At 45.2% G+C, this 22,770-nt stretch overlaps 1 protein-coding gene across 2 annotated transcripts in view; it reads right to left on the bottom strand.

Annotated features, from left to right (window-relative positions):
- Positions 1-22,770, bottom strand: part of LOC144686381 (AT-rich interactive domain-containing protein 3A-like) — a 520,139-nt gene that overhangs the window by 20,103 nt on the left and 477,266 nt on the right. For both annotated transcript variants that reach the window (XM_078551526.1, XM_078551519.1), the window contains exons 4-6: positions 19,010-19,193; positions 11,508-11,752; positions 1,148-1,444 (exon numbers count right to left, since the gene is read on the bottom strand). In XM_078551526.1, the coding sequence (XP_078407652.1) occupies positions 1,148-1,444; positions 11,508-11,752; positions 19,010-19,193 (726 nt within the window). The remainder of the gene's footprint in view (positions 1-1,147; positions 1,445-11,507; positions 11,753-19,009; positions 19,194-22,770) is intronic.

The following is a 22,770-nucleotide window of genomic DNA, read 5'->3' on the forward strand; positions in this document are numbered from 1 at the left end:
AAGAAGGTCCTCAAAACTGGCGTGGCAAGCATCACGGCTGCCTTTAAATACGTGAACGCTTTTCCACTCTGATCCTAAAAAATACTTCAACACACACCACATTCTGATCAGGTGGTGCTTCCTCCAGTTGGAGATGTGGGGCTTTAGCAACAGCTGTTATCATTTCAACAGCCTAGCAACAGTAGGTGCTGAACTCTGGATGTATGAGCCTGCTCTTATAGCTGGTATCTGGATCACGTCCTACAGCAGCTGATGTCCCATGCGGGTTAAGGCATGACTGGGGCAGACCGCTGAAGACTTTCCTTGTATCTAGCCTGTGGCATACCTTATCAGTGTGCACCCGATGCTGACATTGCGTGTGAAATGTGAGCGGATGGTTTATTCTATAGCACAGGCATATCTCACCTTGTTGGGGAATGAAACATTTAAAAAAGTAAGAAAATCAGTGGGCCTATTCATAGGAAAGAAGGAAGGGTGGAGACTGTACAATATTATGTCAAAAGTGCTTTCAAAATTACTTCAAGCAACAGCAAGAAGGACTTTTAATGGAAATTGCTAGGTTTTTCCCACATAACGCATGCAGTATTACCTGATTATGTGAACAAATTATATAGTACTTTATCTCAAATGTAAATTTGCACAGAATATCTTCAGGAGATATTTAATTGTCTTTAAAAAAAACTCAGATGATTGCTTGTGGCCACACAGGAGAAGACAGTAAGAGTAGAAGAAAGACTAATTCAACCAGAAAGTGTTGGCTGGGTTTAAATTTCAAAAACATGTAGATTGTGGGAGAGAGGGAAGGTGGTCAGGAGTTCCATACTTTGAGGTGAAGGGAAAGAATTATTTAAATTAGGAGTCAGGGAGATGGGTCTCGATTTCAACACAATGGGAGTCAGTGTACAAGGCTGGTACTGTTGGAGCTCGGGAGGAACAAGGCGGAAATGACAAGGAAACAGGGATTATGTCACATAAATGAATAAAGAAAAGAAAGGTAGCAATAGAGAATTTAAAGATTACAAATGAACGAGGAGAAATCATCCACTGTATGGCCATAATGGTGGTGATGTACAACAAAGTAGAGTATTAATGAGAAACCTTTGACAGAATCCAACATTCTAGCATGAATTTTGTCTCCTCGCCTTACCTCTACTATTGATTTTAATGTTCATCGGGATCTGTGTTGCCATGGCCAGCAGGTTCTGCTGCAGTGCTTGTTGCATGAGCCGTTGCTGTTCCTCTGCCACGACTGACACCTTTTTCTCTGGAGGCTCTCCGGAATCCAGCTTCTCTCGCAGCTGGTCGAGGGCCACGGCCTGAGCTGCTGCTACTTGCGCTGTGGCTGCCTGAGCCGCAACAGCCTGGGCTGTGGTCACATGATGACCAGCGATACTGAGTGGGATTGCTATTCGATTGTGTCCCGCTGTTGAGGGCATAGATTCTTCTAGGACAAAAAAGGAGAAGGGAGTAATCCATTACTAACAGACCAAGTTGCTGCAAAGGAGTTCGCCAAATCCATAAACAGGCCTCAATTTTCAATATCACCAGGGTCCAGTCCATTCACGAGGTTTACAAGAGTAAGATTTTGTAAAGATTATAGAAACAAAACAAAATCTGATTTGTGACTCTTCAAATTAAAATCGCCACTATGAGTTAAATAGGATATTTGAAAATGTTTGCTGGGAGGTTTGGATAGATTAATTTCCAGCCCCCCCCCTCCACCCCACCACCACCAATGTCCTTTAGCTCATAGCCCCCAAAGAATTCCGTGCTGGCAGGACAGGCAGTCTGTTCTGCACTTTATCGAGCAAGGTGCAGTTTAAATGGAGAAGGAAGTATTTCTTGTGCACCAATATTAATCTGAAAATAAGATGAAGTACACAATTCTGGTGAAATTTTGGGGGTGGAGGTGGGGGGAGTCAAAAATACCACCTTTCTTGAAGTGGATAAAGAAGAGGTGAAAGGTTATCGGGGGTAGGTGGGAATGTGGAGTTGAGGTACAATCCGGTCAGCTATGATCTTATTGAATGGCAGAGCAGGCTCAAGGGGCCGAGTGGCCTACTCCTGCTCCTAATTCGTATGTATATTTGTATGTATGGTTGAGAATTCTCAGACTGGAGGAGTGGTCATGGGTGTTTTTGTGCCTTATTCCTCAGAAGCAGTTAATGGGTGCTCTTGGGCTTCATCAGGAACCTTACTTGAAATGCCTCTGATTAACCAGAGGAAGCTACACAGACATTGCCTTTAAACAAAACATTCTAGGATATGTGTCATTTTTATGCACTCAATACCTTCAACTTGTTTGGATCAGCAAAGTGCAAAAATCAATTTTAGGTCAGTTGTGACAATGATCAATGATTCTTTTGCCCTGTGCGGCCATGGATGTATTATCGCTGAAGTGTACACTCACTTCTTCATATATGCATTACTTATTAAAAACTATCTTCAAATTCCTTGTATCTACTTCTCTGCTTTTGTTAATTATGGGGGGATATAGGCAGCTCCTCTTTCTCTCTCTTTATTTCACTTTCTGTACTTGAAGGGATATTGAATTCAATATTTAACTTACACTTTCTGGTTCCATCTCTGGCCAGAATTTTCCAGCCCTGTTGGTGTCGGGCAACATGGCAGGTGGTAGTGGGGGGAACAATAAGGCAAGGAAGCCAAAAATCAGTTTCACGGGGTGAAACCAGTTTGCAACTGTCCACTCCACCCATTCCTGAGGTGATGAAAGGTATCATATTAATTCTCTGCTGTCAGTGGTGGGCCATGTTTCCTGCCACTGCACGTCGAGAACCTAATTTCAATACTTTAGCATCTCATTATAAGCCCTGTGCGCTGGAATCAGCCCCCTACGTCAAATTTACTGCCCATGCCGGCATGACTTCAGAATGGCGTGCTTCATGACTGCCTGTAAAAGATGTGCACCTGGCGTCCTGAACTTCGAGGGGAACTCGGAGGTGAGTGCACACAGCCTTGCGCAGCACTTGCGAGCATCATCCACGGGACATTAAGGAAGAGGCACTGCGCATTCGGGGGGGGCACAGGCAAGTCATTTCTTTGGCTGGCTTTCAGTGCGGTGCTGGGGCGAGGGCTCCAGAAACACTCAAGCACATGCTGTAGGGGGGTAGGGGGGGGGGGGAGCGCAAGGCAGCACAGGCTAAAGGAAGTACTCAAGAACAGGGGAGGGAGGGCTAGGGAAGTGGCCACTCACGCTACCGCACTTAGTGCAAATCTGGGACAATTTTGTGTGACATATTAAGAATTCTTTCAGCTGATTGGTTAAGGAGATACACAGTTATTTTCCCTGTTCACACAATCCCCAGAGACTATAGAGGGCACTACTTTTTCTGTACAACAAGCTGCACACAAGCCCATAGCAAGTCTCTGGTCAATTGCAAGTTGTACAAACGATGCTTAGAATAAAATCCAGCTCAATGATAATGTTTTTCCTAAATAGGATACTTGTGTCCTCTCTATAAAATTCCTTTAACCATTTCATATGTTAAAAGGGTGTGTTTGATGAAGGACTCATTTTTTTTTAAAAGCTTGCATTAACATGATACCTTTCATCACCTCAGGAATGTCTCACTTCACAGTCGATTAAGTACTATTGAAGTGTAGTCACTTCTAATCTATGAAAATGCTGCAACCAAATGTTGTACCCAGCAAGCTCCCATAAACAGCAATGAAATAAATGACTAGATACTCTGTTCTGGTTGAAGGATAAATATTAGTCAGGAATGCCGAACAGCTTCCTGCTGTTCTCCAAATAATAGCAGGCCATCTTCTATGTCTGTTTGGATTAACATCTCATCTGAAAGTGGACACCTCGATGTTGCAGGCTGTAATTTTATAATTCTGTTACATAAAAAAATAACAAAATCCTGTGTTTGCTTGAATCACAGTTTTGGTATCTTTTTTCATAGAATCATAGAATGATACAGCACTGAAGGAGATTATTCTTCCCATTGAGTCTACACCAGGTCCTTGAAAGAGCTGTCCAATTAGACCCACTCCCCAGCTCTTTCTTCATGGCCATGTAATTTCTTTTCTTTTCAAGCATATAGCCAATTTTGTTTTGCAAGTTACTACCAAGTCTACTTCCACCACCTTTTCAAGCAGTGCATTCCAGATCATAACAACTCGCTGTGTTAAAACATTGTTTTCATCTTCCCCAGATTGCCAAATATCTTAAATCCTCTAGTTATTAACCTTCCCCATCTACTCTTTCAAAATCACTCATCATTTTGAACACCTCTACTTAAATCTCTCTTGAACCTTCTGTGGTCTAAGAATCCCAGGTTCTCTAGTCCCTCCACAGTACTGGAACCCTTCATAGCTAGAACTATTTGATATCATCATTCAGCACAACAAACCCACAAGGGATCAATAGTCAGGCACTGAATAAAACAAAGGCCTAAGGGATGTGTTATCATAGGCCCAGTTAGGAGCACCATGTAAACACGATTTGTGTGACAGAATGAAACAAGTTCACTAAAGCGTAATATATCGTGATATGATTTTCTTTATTATTAAGACATTCTATTGGCATATTGCTGCATGCATTTATGACATGTTTGTGTTTAAATGTATTGTGGGGGAGGAAGAATGGTGTTGCTGGTGGCTGAACAGGTTTGTGGTCAGAACCACAGGAACTTAAGGGCTGCACAGAAAGGACACTACACCAGAGTGAGGCACAGACAGAGTGTGTAGTTGGGAACTTGGTTCTGGTGGGAACTCGGTGCAGAGGGGCAAAGAGATGCTCCTTTCTCTACTTATTTTCATCCTCCAGTGGTTGGTGAGTTTTCTTCCTTTGTCTCCAAGCTGGGTAAGTGCAACTTTCTATTACTTTATCTGTGTAAATTAGTAACTAATTGACAAATTAAGTAAATAAGGATGGACAGAAATGGCAGGGCTGGTGGTGTACCGTGACTGCAGCATGTATGAATCTGTGGAATGTACTGCAATCCTGGACAGCCGTATCTGCAGTAAGAGTCTGCAGCTTAAGCAACTTCGGCTCAGAGGTACTGAGCTAGAGTCTGGACATTGCAATCGGAAGGGTTACCTGGATGTTACTTTGTCCCAAGAGGCAGTCACACCCCTTAGGTTAGGCACAACCTTAGAGTTGGTCAATGGTCAGGGACAGCTGGGTGTGACTGCAAGTCAGGCAGATGTGGGGAATCAGCATATAGTGGTGGAGGGGCCTCAGCCCCCCACTTTGTCCAACAGGTATGAGGTGCTTGCTCGCTGTGGGAATGAGAAGAAGGACTGCAAGGTAGATGTGAGGACTAGCCACGGCACCATGGTGAAGGATGCCATTCAAGTGGGGGAAGTGAAGAGGAATGTGGTAGTGATAGGAGAGAGTATAGTCAGGAGGATAAGTACCATTCTCTGCAGCCATGACTGGGAGCTCTGAAGGTTGTGTTGCCTTCCCAGTACCAGGGTTAAGGATATCTCCTCCTGGTTGAAGAGGAGCTTGGAGTGGGGGGTGATCCAGTTGTCGTGGTCCATATGGGAACCAATGACATAGCAGAACAACATTTCTAGTTCTACCTAAGAGAATTTGAGGAGTTAGAGTCCAAATTAAAATGCAGAACATCAAAGGTAATCATATCTAGATTATTATCTGAGCCAAGGGTCAATTGGCATATGGTCAAGCAGATTGGAGAATCAAAAATGTGGCTCAAAGAGTGGCGTGGAAAGAAAGATTCATGGGGCACTAGCATTAGAGCTCAGGGAAGAGTGAGCTATTCTATTGGGATGGGCTCCACTAGATCTGGGCTGGGACCAGTGTCCTGGCCAATCATATAACTGGGATTGTGGATAGGGCTTTAGGGAACAGATGGCGGAGGGGAGTGGGGGCGCAGGAGGAGAGTTTGGGTAAAGGGACAGTTAGAAATCCAAAGAGAAAGATTGAGGCATCAGAACAACAATGTGGGTAAAGACAAGCAGAGTGGAACAGGATAGGGCAGAGTTTAACATCAATTGTACATCAATGAATAAGGTAATTGTAGGGAATAGAAGTAAAAAATTGAAATGAAAGATTCTTTCTCTGAATGCATGAAACATCTGCAATAAGATAGATGATTGTGGCAAAAGTAGAGGTAAATGATTTAGATTTAATTTCCATTACAGAGACATGGTTACAAGGTGGCCAAGGATTCCAGGGTGCACAATGGCCAGAATTTTTCCCTCATTGGGTTGGCTCGGCGGGAGCGAGAGGGGACGGTCAGGAAGCCGCCCACGATCGGCTCCACTCCGGGATTTCACGCGGGGAGGCCAGTTAAGGCCCGTCCTGCGTGGATCGCGAGTGGCAGCGCTGAGCACTGCCTGTGCGGGCGGGGGGGGAAGGAGGGAGAGCAGGCCTGGCACGCAGTTCGCGCATGCACACGAAAGAGCACTTCAATCTCCCTGAGGCATGGAGCTGCCTCAGGGAGATTGAAGTGCTTTTTTAAAAAATTAATAAAGACAATAAAAATTTAAGAAAACATGTCCCCTCGTGTGACTGTGTTACGTGAGATGGGACATGTTTTTAATTTCAAAATAAAGTTTTTATTTAATGTGTATTAGCTTTAGGAAACCTCATCCCACTCGTGGATGAGGTTTCCTAAAAAATGTAAAGGCCTCTTGGCCTTTTTGCTTGCCCACCAGCCGTTAGGTTGGATGAGCAGCGTAAATTTCAAGTTAATTAGATCATTAATGGGCCTTTCAATTATTGGCCAGAGTCGGTTGCGCGCCCACCGAACAAAATATCGCACGAGACGGGGTGCATGCCCAACGTCATCGCGCATCATTTTACAATCGGGCATGTTGGACGATCTGGCCAATATTTCAGAAAGACAGACGAAATGGAAAAGGAAGAGGGGTATCCCTGATACTAAAAGATGACATAAGGACATTAGTGAGAAAGGATCTGGACTTAGAAGGTCATGAAGTAGAATCAGTATGGGTATAAATTAGGAGTAGCACGAGTCAGTAAGCACTGGAGGGAGTACTTTATAGGCCCCCTAACACCAGTTATACCATTGGACAGAGTATTAAAGGAAAAATTATTGAAGCTTGTAATGACGGAAATGTAATAATTGTGGGGAACTTTAATCTTCATATAGACTGGGACAATCAAATTGGCAAAATTGGTCTAGAAGATGAGTTTGTAGAATGTTTCTGTGGCAGTTCCTTGGAGCAATATGTTGTGGAACCGACTAGGGATAAAGGCATCTTCGATCTAGTATTGTGTCATGAAGCAGAGTTAATTAATACTGTTATAGTAAAAGATCCACTGGGTAATAGCGATCATAATACCATTAAATTCCACATTAAGCTTGAAATTGACATATTCCAATCAAGAATAAGAATATTAAACATAAACAGAGCCAATTACATAGGTATGAGGGGAAAACTGGCTAATGTTAATTGGGTAAATGGACTAAAAGGTATGGAGATAAATGAACAGTGGGAAATATTTAAAGAAACAATTCAAAATCTTCAACAAAAATACATTCCATTGAAAAACAAAAAATCAGCAAGAAAGACCCGTCCATGGTTCACTCAGGAAGTTAAGGATTGCATTAGATTAAAAGAAGAGTTGTTGCATTTTTGCAATAAACAGTAGCAAGTCTTTTTTTATTTGTTCATTGGATGTGGACATCACTGGCTAGGCTGGCATTATTGCCCATCCCTAATTACCCTTGTTCAGAGGACATTTAAGAGTCAACCACATTGCTGCGGGTCTGGAGTCACACGTAGGCCAAACTAGGTAAGGACAGCAGATTTCCTTCCCAAAAGGACAGATGGGTTTTTACGACACTCAGCAATGCTTTCATGGTCGTCATCAGACTTTTAATTCCAGATATTTGTTGAATTCAAATCTCGCCATCTTCCATAGTGGGATTCAAACTGGGTTCCCAGAGCATTACCCTGGGTCTCTGGAACACTGGTCTAGTGACAATACCATTATGTATCCAGCAGAGGGCCACCAAAAAGTCGATAAAAAGGGAAAAAATAGGATATGAGAGTAAACTTGCCAGAAATATAAAAACAGATTGTAAGAGCTTTTATAAATATGTAAAAAGGAAGAGAGTAGCTAAAGTAAATGTTGGTTCCTTGGAAGCAAAGGCCAGGGAAATTAGCATGGCAAATGAGGAAATAGCAGAGGCATTAAACAAATATTTTGTCTTCCCAGTAGAAGACACAAGTTTCATGCCAGAAATAGATAGTAATGTAGGAGCTAAAAAGAGTGAGGGAATTAAGGAAATTAATATCAGCAGAGAAAAAGTACCAGAGAAATTTAAGGGACTAAAATCTGACAAATCCCCAGGACCTGATCGCCTACACTCTAGGGTTCTAAAATAGATAGCTACAGGGATAATGATTTTTCAAAATGCCTTAGATTCAGGAATGATCCTATTAGAAGTTGGCAATTATTGGAAGTTGGCAATTGTTACACTGCTTTTCAAGAAAGGGAGGAGAGAGAAAACAGTGAACCACAGACCAGTTAGCCTAACTTCAATTCTTGGGAAAATGCTGGAATCTATTGTTAAGGAAATCTTAACAATGCACTTAGAAAAGCAAAGCATGATTAGAACAAGTCAACGTGGGTTTACTAAAGGGAAATCCTGTTTGACAAATTTATTAGAGTTTATTGAGGATGTAACTAGTAGGTTGATAAAGGGGAACCAGTAGATGTCGTATACCCTGATTTCCAAAAGGCATTTGATAAGTTGCTAAATAAATAGGCAAGATAAGAGCTCATGGAGTTGGGGCTGATATTTTAGCATGGATAGATGATTGACTACTGGACAGAAAGCAGAGAGTGGACATAAACAGAACTTCTTCATTTTGGCAGGCAGTGAATAGTGAAGTGCCAAAAGGACCAGTGTTGGGGCCTCAACAATTTACAATCTATATTAATGACTTATATCAAGAGACGGAGAGTAATGTATCAAAGTTTGCTATTGATACCAACCTAGATGGGAAGGTAAGTTGTGGGGAGGATACAGAGAGAGGCTGCAAAGAGATACAGTCAGGTTAAATGAGCGGGCAACAAGGTGGCAGATGGAGTAGAATGTAGGAAAGTGTGAAGTTATTCACTTTTGTCATAAGAATAGAAAAGCAGAATGTTTTTACAAGGTATGAAACTTGTAAGTGTCGATGTTCAAAAAGACTTGGGTGTGCTGGAACAAGGAATGCATAAGGTTAGCATTCAGGTGCAGCAAGCAATTCAAAAGGCAATGGATTTTTGGCCTTTATTACAAGGGGATTGGAGTTCAAGAATAAAGAAGTCTTGTGGAAATTGGGTTTTAGTGAGACCTCATCAGGAATATCATGTGCAGTTTTCGTCTCCACATTTAAAAAAAAATCTTTCAGGGGACACGGGTGTCGTTGGCTAACCCAGCACTCTTATTGTCCATCCCTAATTGGTGAACCATCTTCTTGAACCATTGCATCCATGTGCTGTAGGTACATCCACAATGCTGTCACAGAAGGAGTTTAGCAATTTTGACCACAGGACAGTGAAGGAACAGCAATATAGTTCCAAGTCAGGATGGTATGTGGCTTGGAGGGGAATTTGCAGGTGGTGACGCTCCCATGTATCTGTTGCCCTTGTCCTTTGGTGTGGTTGAGATCACGGGTTTGGAAGGTGCTGTCAAAGGAGCCTTGGTGAATTGCTGCAGTGCATCTTGCAGATGGTACAGACTGTGCATCAGGTCGGGGAGAAAGTTGATGTTGAAGGTGATGGATGGGGTGCCAATCAAGCGGACTGATTTGTCCTGGATGGTGTCGAGCTTCTTGAGTGTTGTGGGAGCTGCATTCATCCAGGCAAGTGGAGAGTATTCCATCACACTCTTGACTTGTGCCTTGTAGATGGTGGACAGGCTTTAGGGAGCCAGGAGGTGAATTACTCACCGCAGGATTCCTAACCTCTGACCTGTTCTTGTAGCTACAGTATTTATATGGCTAGTCCAGTTCAGTTCCTGGTCAACGGTAACCCTCAGGATGTTGAGCTAGTGGGGATTCAGCAATGGCGATGCCATTGAATGTCAAGGGGAGATGTTTGGATTCTTTCTTGTTTGAGGTGGTCATTATGTGGCACAAATGTTACTTGCCACTTATCATCCCAAGCCAGAATGATGTCCAGATCTTGCTGCATATGTGTACAGACTGCCTCAGTATATGAGGAGTTGCGAACGGTGCTGAACATTATACAGCGAACATCCCCACATCTGACTTTATGATGGAAGGGCGGTCATTGACGAAGCAACTGAAGATGGTTGCACCTAGGACACTACCCTGAAGAACTTCTGCAGTGATGTCCTAGGACTGAGATGACAGACCTCCAACAACTACAACCATTTCTTCATGCTAGGCATGACTCTAACTGGTGGAGAGATTTCCCCCGATTCACATTTAAGAAAGGATATACTTGCACTGGAGATGGTACAGTGAAGATTCACTAGATTGATTGCGTTGATGGAGTTGTCCTATGATGAGAAACTAAGTAAATTGGGCTTATATTTTCTGGATTTTAGAAGAATAAAACAATCTCATTGAAACCTACAAAAATCTGAAGGAGCTTGATACGCTAGATGTTGAGAGATTGTTCTGCTGGCTGAGGAGTTTAAAACATGGGGGCACAGTCTCAGAATAAGGGGCCAATCATTTAGGACTGAGATGTGGAGAAATTACTTCACTCAAAGGCTTGTGAATCTTTGGAATTCTTTACCCCAGAGGGTTGTGGATGCTCTAGCTTGAATACATTTAAATCTGGGATTGACAGATTTTTGCTATCTCAGGGAATTAGAGGAATTAGAGTAATTGTATTGTATGGTGGAGCAGGCTTGAGCAGGCTATATGGTCTACTCCTGCTCTTATTTCTTGTGTTCTTGTGTGTCATTGGCTAATCTGAGTGTTCTGATGTCTTTTTAGATCTTCATATTTGTACTGTTTATGATATTATCTGAAGTTTTTGATTATGTTACAACTCCCTCCTCAATATCCATTATTTTCCATGTTATAGATAATAAAACTTTGAAAAGCACTCATTAGTGTGTTATTAATGAAGTGTGCTATGGTTTAAAACTGCAGCGCCCTTACACAGCAACGACCTAAACATTCTTTATTTACATACAAGAAAGAATTAAGGTAACTAAAATGGCTGACACCATAGGGAAAAGAAGTGGTATTCCTCACTTGATTGTTTCAAGTATTTTTTTTTAGTTTTTATGGCACGGATTCTTATTATGAATGTATGACTGTACATTCTCACCCCTGAATTCTCCCCATCAATGAGCTGAACTCCTGGACAAAGTTGTCTATGGTCCAAATTACAGCACTTCGACTGCAAATAAGTCAATACATTTAAAAGAATCTGAGTGCCTGGGATATTTTATCCAGCATCTAGATAGAAACAAAGTTACAAGCCGATTGTGCGGAATTGTGCCTTTTAAAGATTGTGATATTCTATTAGGTCAAAGAATTTTTACGTAAAAATCTGAATACAATACCTTTCTTTATAGAATATCCATGGCTAATATGGCTGCCATTATGAGTGGATATAGCTATGGTAGGCATCTGTATCTTAGGAGAGGATAAGATAGTTGGCGTCCCCACAGGGGAGTAGTTAAACAATGTCGATCCATAACTTTGCCTTCGGCCCTCTCGTCTGTTGCTATCGATAGCTGCCTGTAGCTCACCAGGTGAGCTCAGACCGCGCTTTTCACATTCATATGGATATAGGTACTTCATATATCTGGAAGGCAATTTAAAAATAATTAAGTACAAATAATTATTGAAAAATAGTTCATATCACTTCATTCTCATTCACATCTGTGTGTATTTGATGATAATTCAGGGACTGCAACATTTTTATTTCTTGCATCCACCATGAACATCAAACACTTCACAAAACAATAAACTTTACATTAAACTTCCTACTATTCTTTCTTAATAGCAAACCTTTAGCCTAATCTTAAAAATAGCACTTCTTACAACACTAATGTCACATGTCTACTGAATTACAATCTTTAAAGATGGCTACTGTGGGGAATTATATAAATTATACTGAATTAGTAAGGCATTATACTGCTGAGATAGCTTTCTTGGATCCAGAATAACAAGCTTTTGGGTGAATAACGGATGTTGGGGGTAGGTCCAATTACCTGTGCCTGAATTTTATGAGGTGGTGGTGGTGGTGGTTCCCCAACCATGATGTAAAGTCAGGGGCGAGCTCACCTGTGCATGGCTGCCTCACTCTGCAGCATTTAACAGACTTTGGGCCTTTATTAGGCTTGAGGCGGGTCAGAGAGGAAGTGCAGGCTCTGAGAGCTACCGGCCAATCAAATAGCCGGCAACTGTCTTGTCCCAGCAGCACCACTGGGAGTGGTGGCCACTGCTGGGACTTCAGGTAGTCCCCAACATTGAGGAGCCAGGAGCCTGGGCTTGCAAGTAAGTCTGAAGTCTCGCTGGGGACAGGCTGGCAGGACTTGGTGAGCTGAGTGGGGAACATGGATTGACAGGGCAGGGAGAATGGGAAATGCGTGAGGTACCTTCTTCAATGGCCACAGGGTGCCCTAACTGGAGGCAGTGCTCCTAGCACAGCCACAGTGCTGTCAGGTTTCAAATTGGCATCAGCCTAACCAGCCATGGGAAAAATCCAAGTGGTGGCAGGAGGAGGCCATTAAGTTACCATTAACTGGTCACTTAAGGAAGTCAAATTTCCCATGGGCAAGACGGCTGTCCATGTCCACCATGGGTAAAATACCGACGGGGGCAGGTAGGTGATGGGCACAATGCCACTGCCATGGCTCCCCAGTTTATGACTTCTCAACATCCCCCCCCACCACTGCTTGCAACTGCCCCATAAGGGGAGTGTAAAATTCCAGCCTTGATGTCTGAATTGACCCTTTTGGGAAATTGCGAACTGACAGGCTGATTTGGGATACCCAACTTGCATGCGCAGCTTGCCAGTATTCTACATTTTTAACTTTCATGATGCACTAACGAATGGAATTAAAATTATAAAATGGAAATTCTTTGTTTTGGAGGAGCTAAGTGGGGGATACTCTTAGTATTATTTTAATTATCTCTGACATTTATATGCCTATACTGTATTTGACCTGAAACCTCCAAGTTTTTACAAAGCTTACCAAACTGACATGTTGTTGAAGTTATTATAGCCAACTTTTCTGACAATACAAATATAGGAGGGAACACAAGTTGTGAGAACACAAAAAGTTTGCAATATGATATAGATAGGTTAAGTGAGTGGGCAAATAATTGGCAGATGGAGTATGATGTGGGAAAATGTGAGATTGTCCACTTCAGTGGGAAGAATAGAAAAGCAGAATATTATTTAAATTGAGAATGCTGCAGAATGCTGTGATACAGAGGGATTTGGGCACATTGTTAAGAAATAGAGATAGTTTAAGTAAGTTATATTGGTATTTATGGGTGTTAGGAATGCGTTTTAGCTTTAAAGTTTAAGCTTGATTTGTTTTTCTGTATCTGTGTGTTACGAAAGGTCAAATTAAGTTTTAGTTTCACTTTAAGAGGTGCCTGCATTTCTAGTGGGAATTTTACAACTCTAGACTAAGTTAAACAAACAAGAGTAGAGAAACTGGGCTGTTGCCTAGCAACAGGGGTCCAGAGAGGCAGGTCCCTCCCACAGACGCACATAGAAGGAACCAGAAACAGCATTTTGATTTAGAAGTTCAGTTGGTTTTGAAAGTAGCTGCCAGGAGAGACTGTCACATAGCCAGTCCCAAGCCAAAGAAAAGACCCCAAAATCCAGGGGATTGGGACAGGAAGAAATCCCAAGAAGACCTTCTAGTCAAAGGGAAGGACAGGAACCTTGAAAAGGTCCTGTTAAGTGAAGTTAAGAGTGAAGGGCAGAGAGAGAAAGGCTCTAAGCTTAAGATTTAAAAAGACAAAAGCTGCAGAAATCAGATTTAAAGCGAGAACAGCTTGCAAGAGGCAATGCACTCCAAAGAGACATCTGAAAGTCTGTAACTCTTTGCTATGGGCATGTGAAGCAGTGGTGCACTGTTGGCAGCTGAATCGGTGAGAGAGAGAGTGCGTGGAAGAAAGCTTGAATGTATGTGGTGACCCAGGGGAGAGGAAAATCGGAAGGAGAATTCGAAACCCTGGAGGTGAACACTTGTGGAAGGCATCTGAGAGAAAGTGTCGATTTGGAAGAAGATTCCAAAGCACGTTCTTGGAGAGTGGAGACTGGAAACCCTCATGTGAAAGACACAGTTCAATGAGGCTGGTTGGCTCACGGTGTGACAAGCGTCTGGGGGGAGTTGAGGAGGGGTCCACAGCCCCTGTCTGAGGTGGCATCCATCACTTGGTTTCAGAGTGTGGTGTGCCTGACCGCAGGTTGCCTATTGGTTTACATGGACTGAATTAGACAGATTTTTGATCTACAAGGGAGTCAAGGGTTATAGGGAGCAGGCAGAAAAGTGGAGCTATAGAGCCATAAGAGCCATAATCATATTGAATGATGAAGCAGGCTCGAGGTGCTAAATTGTCTACTCCTGTTCCTATTCCTTATATTCTTTTGTTCTTCCACTACTACACTCTACATTATTGAAATCTTTCAAAATTGCCATACTGGGAGATGAAGCCATCAAATTAGCCTTGTTGCAAGTTTTAGTTCCATTGAGACTGGATTTAACCTCACACAGTTCAACTCAAATTCAACTTCAGACAGTGGGATTTTCTTTTAGAAGATGTGGGGTTATATTTGTTTACGAACAGGAACATCATTTATATGAAAGGGACAATAGAGCAGCAGGTTTTTCACAGCAGAAAAAAATCACAGCAACAACAAACAGCTAAATATTTTAACTGAGCAAAATGCAGGTGGCAAACTAAAGATCCAAGAGAACATTATGGATGAGAAATAGGGTAGGGGGTCAGAAAATTTATGTGCTTATATAATTGATGTTAGCAGTAATTTCTTTCAAGGAAGGTCACTATGATTTCAAAAACAATAATCATGGTTCATTAACCTACTAGATGGGAGATGACTAAAATAATAAAAGTATCTTTTAATGTTCCATGTGTGAAGGCTTTTAAGAACATTCAGGATCATGGAATTAATGGCAAATTAGCACAATTTAAAATTGACTTTGCAATAGAAATCATAAGATGCTGATAAACAGACAAAGATCTCATTGAAAGGAACCAACTTTATTCATCAAAATGGCCTTTTCTTGCTCTGGATTTCCTTAAATTCTCACAAAGGCCTGTTGTGTATTCTGTGCTGCTTCTCCCATTGCTCAACACAGTTTTTACGATTGCTTTCAGCGTCCTACAGGACAACAGTTTATGGTCTGGAAATTACTAGTACTGGACTTATACTATACAAACATTGATTTAAGCGACAATGGTTGCTCACTAAATTAAAATGGCACACCAAACTAGCTTATAAAAATTACCTTTTGAGCTGAGTTTGAGTGGCCTTTATCTATAAGTGGCATGATCATTAAGGCTGCTTCAAACTGTGTCAAGCTAAAGTGCAGTGTAGATGCCTGCGCTGTTTAAAATTCCGGTTTCAGAAACTCATGAGTACCACATCAGCAATGAAGCCATAATCTTACACTAGACGACTTTTGCTTAGCTCAATTTGTTTTCAATTTCCTTCATTCAGACAAAATATCCCCGATTTTGACTTCTCCATCTGGTGAAAATCGGACAGGTGGACAGTGAGACAGCAATCCTACTTCCTTCCAGCCACGCCTGCAATTAAATAGCTCTTTTGAGCAGGCCAGCCAGACACCACAAGGAGGATGTGCTGTCCTGATTTACACATACAGCTCGCGAACCGATACTGTCAGCAGGAACTGATCGGCAATATTAAACTGAGGCCAGAGCGGGGCACCCCCCCTTTCACAGAGCCCCAACCCTCCCCACTCACTGCCCCTACCTCACAGCCCCCAAACCATTCCCAAATGCAGTCCCATCTCACAGACCCATAACCCTTCCCAGTCACAGACCCTTTCTCACAGCCCCCGATCATCCCCAATCGCAGCCCCCATCTTACTAACGCCAACCCTTCCCAATTGCAAACCCCACCTTTCAGCTACCCAGCTTTTCCAGATTGCAACCACCACCTGAAAGGCCCCCAACCCTTTACAATCGCAGCCCCCATCTCATGGACCCCCAACCCTTCCCGCTCACAGACCCCACCTCATAGTGCTCCAATTATTCCCGATTGCTATCCCCACCTCACAGCCCCCAAAATCTTCCTGATTGCAAAGCAAACTTCATAGTCTCCATCCCCAACTGATCACAACTCCAACCTCAGTCTCCCCGCTCCCCTCCTGATCACACCTCCAACCTCACAGTCTCCCCGCTCCCCTCCTGATCACACCTCCAACCTCAGTCTCCCTGCTCCCCTCCTGATCACACCTCCAATCTCACAGGCTCTCCGCTCCCCTCCTGATCACACCTCCAACCTCACAGTCTCCCCGCTCCCCTCCTGAACACACCTCCAACCTCACAGTCTCCCCGCTCGCCTCCTGATCACACCTGCAACCTCACAGTCTCCCCGCTCCCCTCCTGATCACATCTCCAACCTCACAGTCTCCCCACTCCCCTCCTGATCACATCTCCAACCTCACAGTCTCCCCGCTCCCCTCCTGAACACACCTCCATCCTCACAGTCTCCCCACTCCCCTCCTGATCACATCTCCAACCTCACAGTCTCGCCGCTCCCCTCCTGATCACATCTCCAACCTCACAGTCTCCCCGCACCCTCCTGATCACACCTCCAACCTCACAGTCTCCCCGCTCCCCTCCTGATCACATCTCCAACCTCACAGTCTCCCCACTCCCCTCCTGATCACATCTCCAACCTCACAGTCTCCCCGCTCCCCTCCTGAACACACCTCCATCCTCACAGTCTCCCCACTCCCCTCCTGATCACATCTCCAACCTCACAGTCTCGCCGCTCCCCTCCTGATCACATCTCCAACCTCACAGTCTCCCCGCACCCTCCTGATCACACCTCTAACCTCACAGTCTCCCCGCTCCCCTCCTGATCACACCTCCAACCTCAGTCTCCCCGCTCCCCTCCTGATCACACCTCCAATCTCACAGTCTCTCCGCTCCCCTCCTAATCACACCTCCAACCTCAGTCTCCCTGCTCCCCTCCTAATCACACCTCCAACCTCGGTCTCCCTGCTCCCCTCCTGATCACACCTCCAACCTCACAGTCTCCCCGCTCCCCTCCTGATCACACCTCCAACCTCAGTCTCCCCGCTCCCCTCCTGATCACACCTCCAACCTCAGTCTCCCCGTTCCCCTCCTGATCACACCTCCAACCTCAGTCTCCCCGCTCCCCTCCTGATCACACCTCCAACCTCACAGTCTCCCCGCTCCCCTCCTGATCACACCTCCAACCTCACAGTCTCCCCGCTCCCCTCCTGATCACACCTCCAACCTCACAGTCTCCCCGCTCCCTTCCTGATCACACCTCCAACCTCACAGCCTCTCCGCTCCCCTCCTGATCACACCTCCAACCTCACAGTCTCCCCGCTCCCCTCCTGATCACACCTCCAACCTCATAGTCTCCCCGCTCCCCTCTTGATCACACCTCCAACCTCACAGTCTCCCCGCTCCCCTCCTGATAACACCTCCAACCTCAGTCTCCCTGCTCCCCTCCTGTTCACACCTCCAACTTCAGTCTCCCTCCTCCCCTCCTGATCACACCTCCAACCTCACAGTTGCCCTGCTCCCCTCCTGATCACACCTCCAACCTCACAGACACCCCCCACCCTGATCACAACTACAAGGTGCCTCCATCCCAATCACAGTCCCAACCTCAGAGCCTCCTCCCCAATTACAGTGCAAACCGCCCTACTCTGCGCCCTCTATGTTATTTATATTCGGAGCACTGTTTCAGTAACTGAAGCTGCCAGTCCTGTAAGCTTGCATGTTATGGAGTTTAATCTGGCTGTTGGCTTGCTTGTTTCTACCAACTGGAGAGCTCTTTCAGTTTAGATAAAATAACTACCAGTGTTGAAAGTCCATAATGAAGATAGTGAATGTTGAAATCTCACAGTAGGTCAGTTAACATCTGAAAGATAAAGATGTGTTCAAGTTTGAGGTAGGATCCTTTGCAAGAACCATGATGAAAGGATTCATCACGAATATCTTGATTTTAAAGTCAAACCCCTCCATTGCCTTGCCCCTCCCTATTTCTGTAATCTCCTTCAGCCCCACAACCCTCCAAGATGTCTGCGCTCCTCTAATTCTGGCCTCTTGTGCACCCCGGACTTATTCGCTCCACCAGTAGTGGCCATGCCTTGAGCTGCCAAGACTCTAAACTCTGAAATTTCCTCCTTCAATCCCTCCACCTCACTTTCCTCCTTTAAGATCCTCCTTAAAATCTACCTCTTTGACCAAGCCTTTGGTTATCTGACCTAATCTCTCTTCATGTGGCTTCATGTCAAATTTTGTTTTATAATGCTCCTGTGAAGCACTTTGTAATGTTTCATTATGTTAAAGACGACATATAAATATAAGTTGTTGTTGTATCTTTTCTCTTTCACTAGAACTTCAAGTATTTTCCATTTTAACTCAGGTTTAAATTGAAATTCTATTTTTTTTAATATACATGGTGGCAGTGCACAGGTGATTTCTCTAATCTTCATAGTTTTGACTTGCATCTTCCTTTTTGTTTTTTTTTCCATTATATCCATTGCCCCCAGATCTAAAGGTGGACAATCAATCTGCGATCCCATCTGTCAATGATGATTTTGCATTGACTGCCTGGAATTGTACATCTGATTTCTGACTTATGCTCTCCCAAAATGTTTTGTTTTCTACCTCCCTTAGTGGCCTAGATGAGTTTGGCAATGCATGGAGTAGAAAACTGCTGATGAAGAAAGCCATGGATTGGACAGTACGCTGTACTGCAGGCGAACTTCCTATGCCAGGGGTGCTTCGCAAACAGATGTTATTGTAATATTAACTATAAAACAACTTTCCTTTTACTTACTGGGTTCTCAGGGTGAAAGCAGCACTGGTAATAGAGGTAGGGAGGTTGAGGCCTTTGGTGATTTCGCGCCAGATTTTCTTATTGATGACTTCCACTAAGCCGCCTTTTTCAGTGACAAGCTTATACAGGCTGTACAGATCTAACACCTGCTTGGCCATGATGGGAATCCGATTCACTGGAGTCCCTGTGCAAATGAAAAAAATATCCACAATCAATTACATTAGCTTCAACAAATCGACAGACATCCCACAGTTATAGGCCAATTAATTTGACTAAGTAAAACACCTAATTGTTCACTTTCTGTCAAAAAGGAAAAATATTTACTCCTCTTCTAGGGGTATTGATGTTGCAAAGTTAATGAATATAACAATTTCTGCTGTATTCAGTTCAACACAATTTAAAAGGGGAGTTAGATCTGGAATGTGTAGCTCCCACTTGTTTTTATTGAGAAGCCTAAGTATAGGGCCCTAGCCCAAATGGCAGGACACCACGGTCTGAATTATCCCAGATTTGCAATAACTGCAGTAGTCGGCGGGAAAAAAGATGTTTTTACTGCTGGCCGCAATTGCGGCTTTTCACGCCGTTTCGTCCCGATCCTGCCTCATTAATCATACATTCCCGGGAAACACGGCGGGTCGCTGGTGGGGCATCCTCTCATTCGCCCACCTCGCCATCACCTCAGACCTTCAGTAAACCAGGCGCCATATTTAAAGGTCGCCCCTGCATAGAGCTAGCACTCTTCAAGGGATAGGAAGCTGCTGCGACCTAATGGCTGCCAAAGGGAGGAAACATGCTGCCCCAAGATTTAACAATGCCTCCCTCAAGAGCCTTCTGGACGCAGTGGAGGCCCATCATGAAGCCCTCTACACCCGCTCTGGGCAAACGCCAGCAAGCAAGGTCACCAATCCAGCATGGGAGGCAATGGCAGTGGTGGTGAGTGCCAATGCCCTGCAAAAGAGGAATGCTCACACTCTCTCCATCTGTGTTCATGCAGGAGAAGCTAGCTCACAGCAGCAGGGAGAGGTCCCAGGCTAGGGTGGAGTGGCTACATTAGGCCCCTCACTCATTTTGATGAATGTGCCATCACGCTGACTGGTGAGGACGTGGGCCGTGCCTGCGGCGATGGTGAGGTCGGCGGCGAACACTCACGTGAGGATCCTGCATCCCTCTCTCAATGCAACTGTGAGTGCTCTCTCTCTCCTGCTTCTGACTCCGCTGCCATGCACTAATTATCTCTTCTTTGGTTCACAGGGAGCTCTGCCAAGCAACTGACACCCTCAGCCAGCCAGTCCCTCAGCTCCATCCAGGTCCTCACCTCCAGCGAACAGGACACGTCCTTCATTGAAGAGTGGGAAGTAAGCAGCCTGGAAGACCCGTCACAGTGCTTACCCACATCCTCCAAGAACGCAGAGACACACACCTCGGTTGGACCTAGATCTAGAGCAGGCTCGGGTTCACAATCTGGTGGTCAGCGTATGGGCACGTGTCCGCAGCAGGAGGAGGCAGGTTCAGCCAAGCTCCCTGGCACTCGGAGGACTGCCGGGGAAGAGGCATCTGTGAGGTCCGAGTCAGATGACGAGCCTTTGGATTTGGCCTTCCAACTCATTGTGGAGAGTCAGCAGAAGGCGGGGGAACATCACGCAGAGCTGTTGGAAGCCCTCAACAGAGTGGCACACGAGTCGTAGGAATGCGTCCGCCTGCTCTCTGATGAAGTGGTGCCCACGTGTGCACATATGGAGGTCTCCGTGGGAAGGATGGCGGACTCCATGGAGACCCTGGTCGAGCAGAACGTGTAGATGTACGCAGACCTGCACTCCATCGCGGTAGCCATGGGTGAGTTCTTGCAGTAGCAATGCGAGGGGAAAACGGGCAACTCGAAGTCCCTCCAGGTGCTCCTTCCCCTCAGGAAGTCAAGCCGGGGCCCTCAGGCACCCGAAGGGAGGAGGAGCGGCAGCTGGACACCCCTGGGTCATCCACTCAAGATCTCAGATGCTGTTCTTTCCCTCCGAGTCCCCTTTGCCTGTGACTCCCTTAACCTCATCCGCTATCACCGCAGAGGGAGCAGCTGGCCCACAGGAGGACAGCTAAAGTAAGCTGGGGCCCTCAAAGCCTCGGCTGTCTAGAGGACGCATACTGAAGTCATCTGAGGAAACAGGGCCAAGTATTGCATAGGTTGTCTCTACCCCTGCTGTGGATGTCAGGGCAGCACCTATAAGTGGTAGACCTAGAAAAGTTAAGAATTTCTGATCGCAAGTGGTTGCACTGGTGAACGCATTTTGTCACTTTATAATCTGAAAATATATTCACTGTCACTGAATAATGTGTAATGGTGTCTTTCAGTTTCATTTACAGGCTTTGCGAGTCCTCTCCTTGCATCACCTCCCACTAGCAATTCAGCGGTGTGCAACCGGCCCACGAGTGATTCTGGAGAGAGAAATGTGTGTGTATGTGGCAGGGCATTTCGGAGCCACATGCAAGTGCTTTCCCATGCACGCAGATCCTTCCTCCATCACACTCACCTCAATGTCCTGAGCATTTTCAATGCTGCCTGCTGGGTTTCTCTTTCAGTTGCCCATCTGAGCTGACCTGCATTTCCACCCACCCACTGATCACACTCCCATACAGCACCTGTACCCGCCCAACAAGAGGCTCTGCTCGCTTTCAATTTTAGAAGTATGGTACTGGTAAAGTTTGCCTTCAGCTTCCCTGTTGTTTTTCCTCCCCCAGTCGCCCATGTCCTTTTCCCCATTACAGTTGGCACCCTGGCATCACCTTCCACCTCCCCACCATAACCTACCAGCTAGAACCCTTTTCTTTCCGGGATGTCCAGGTGCATGTTCCCGACCTTCCCGAGAATCCCACCCCCATCCACACTGACTTCCCTGACCTCCTTCTTCTCACCCCCAGAGTCCATGTATGTCTCTGGGTCCCCACCAGCCACTCTCGCCGTCCTTTCTACCGCTAATGTAACACCCTCACCCTCCCACCCTACTGGCTCACTCTGCCCTCTCTCATACACACCATTCCCTCCTACCATGCCAATCCTCATTTCGCTAATCAGGAGGCAGTCATCGGCTCCACAGACCCCTCCCTTGCACATTCACCTGGACATCCCCAACCCTTACTCCTTCCCCGACCCTTACTCCTTCCTCCCCCTGGACTCCTTCCTCTCCCCTGGACTCCTTCCCCCCTGCGAGCTCCTTCCTCCCCCTGGACTCCTTCTGTGCCCTGGACTGCTTCCCCCCTCCGGACTCCTTCCTCCCCCATGGACTCCTTCTCCTCTCTGGACTTCCTCTCCCTGAACTCCTTACACCCCTCCGAACTTTTTCCTCCCCCCGAAGTCCTTCCATCGCCCAAAGTCCTTCCCCCCTCTCAATTGCTTCCCTTACACCTTCCTCCCCCTTTACATCTACCTCCCCAGTTGCTTTATTCTCCCCCGTTACCCCCTCCTTAAACCCGACCAAAGCGTCCGAATTTGTGGAGACTACAAACTGACGGTTAATAAAGTAACTAAGCTAGACAGGCAGCTCATTCCAAAAATCGAAGACCTGTATACCAAGCTGGCGAGAGGGACAATGTACACAAAGCTTGACATGTGTCATGCTTATCAACAACTAGAGTTAGATAATGCTTCCTGGGAATTTGTCACAATTAATTCCCACAAAGGGTTGTACCAATATACACGATTGCCTTTCAGTGTCTCCTCCACTTGTTCAGAGAACAATGGAAAGCTTCCTGCACTGCCCCAGGTTGTAGTCTAT

Source organism: Cetorhinus maximus, chromosome 1 (assembly GCF_964194155.1).
Source record: "Cetorhinus maximus chromosome 1, sCetMax3.hap1.1, whole genome shotgun sequence".
NCBI lineage: Eukaryota > Metazoa > Chordata > Chondrichthyes > Lamniformes > Cetorhinidae > Cetorhinus > Cetorhinus maximus.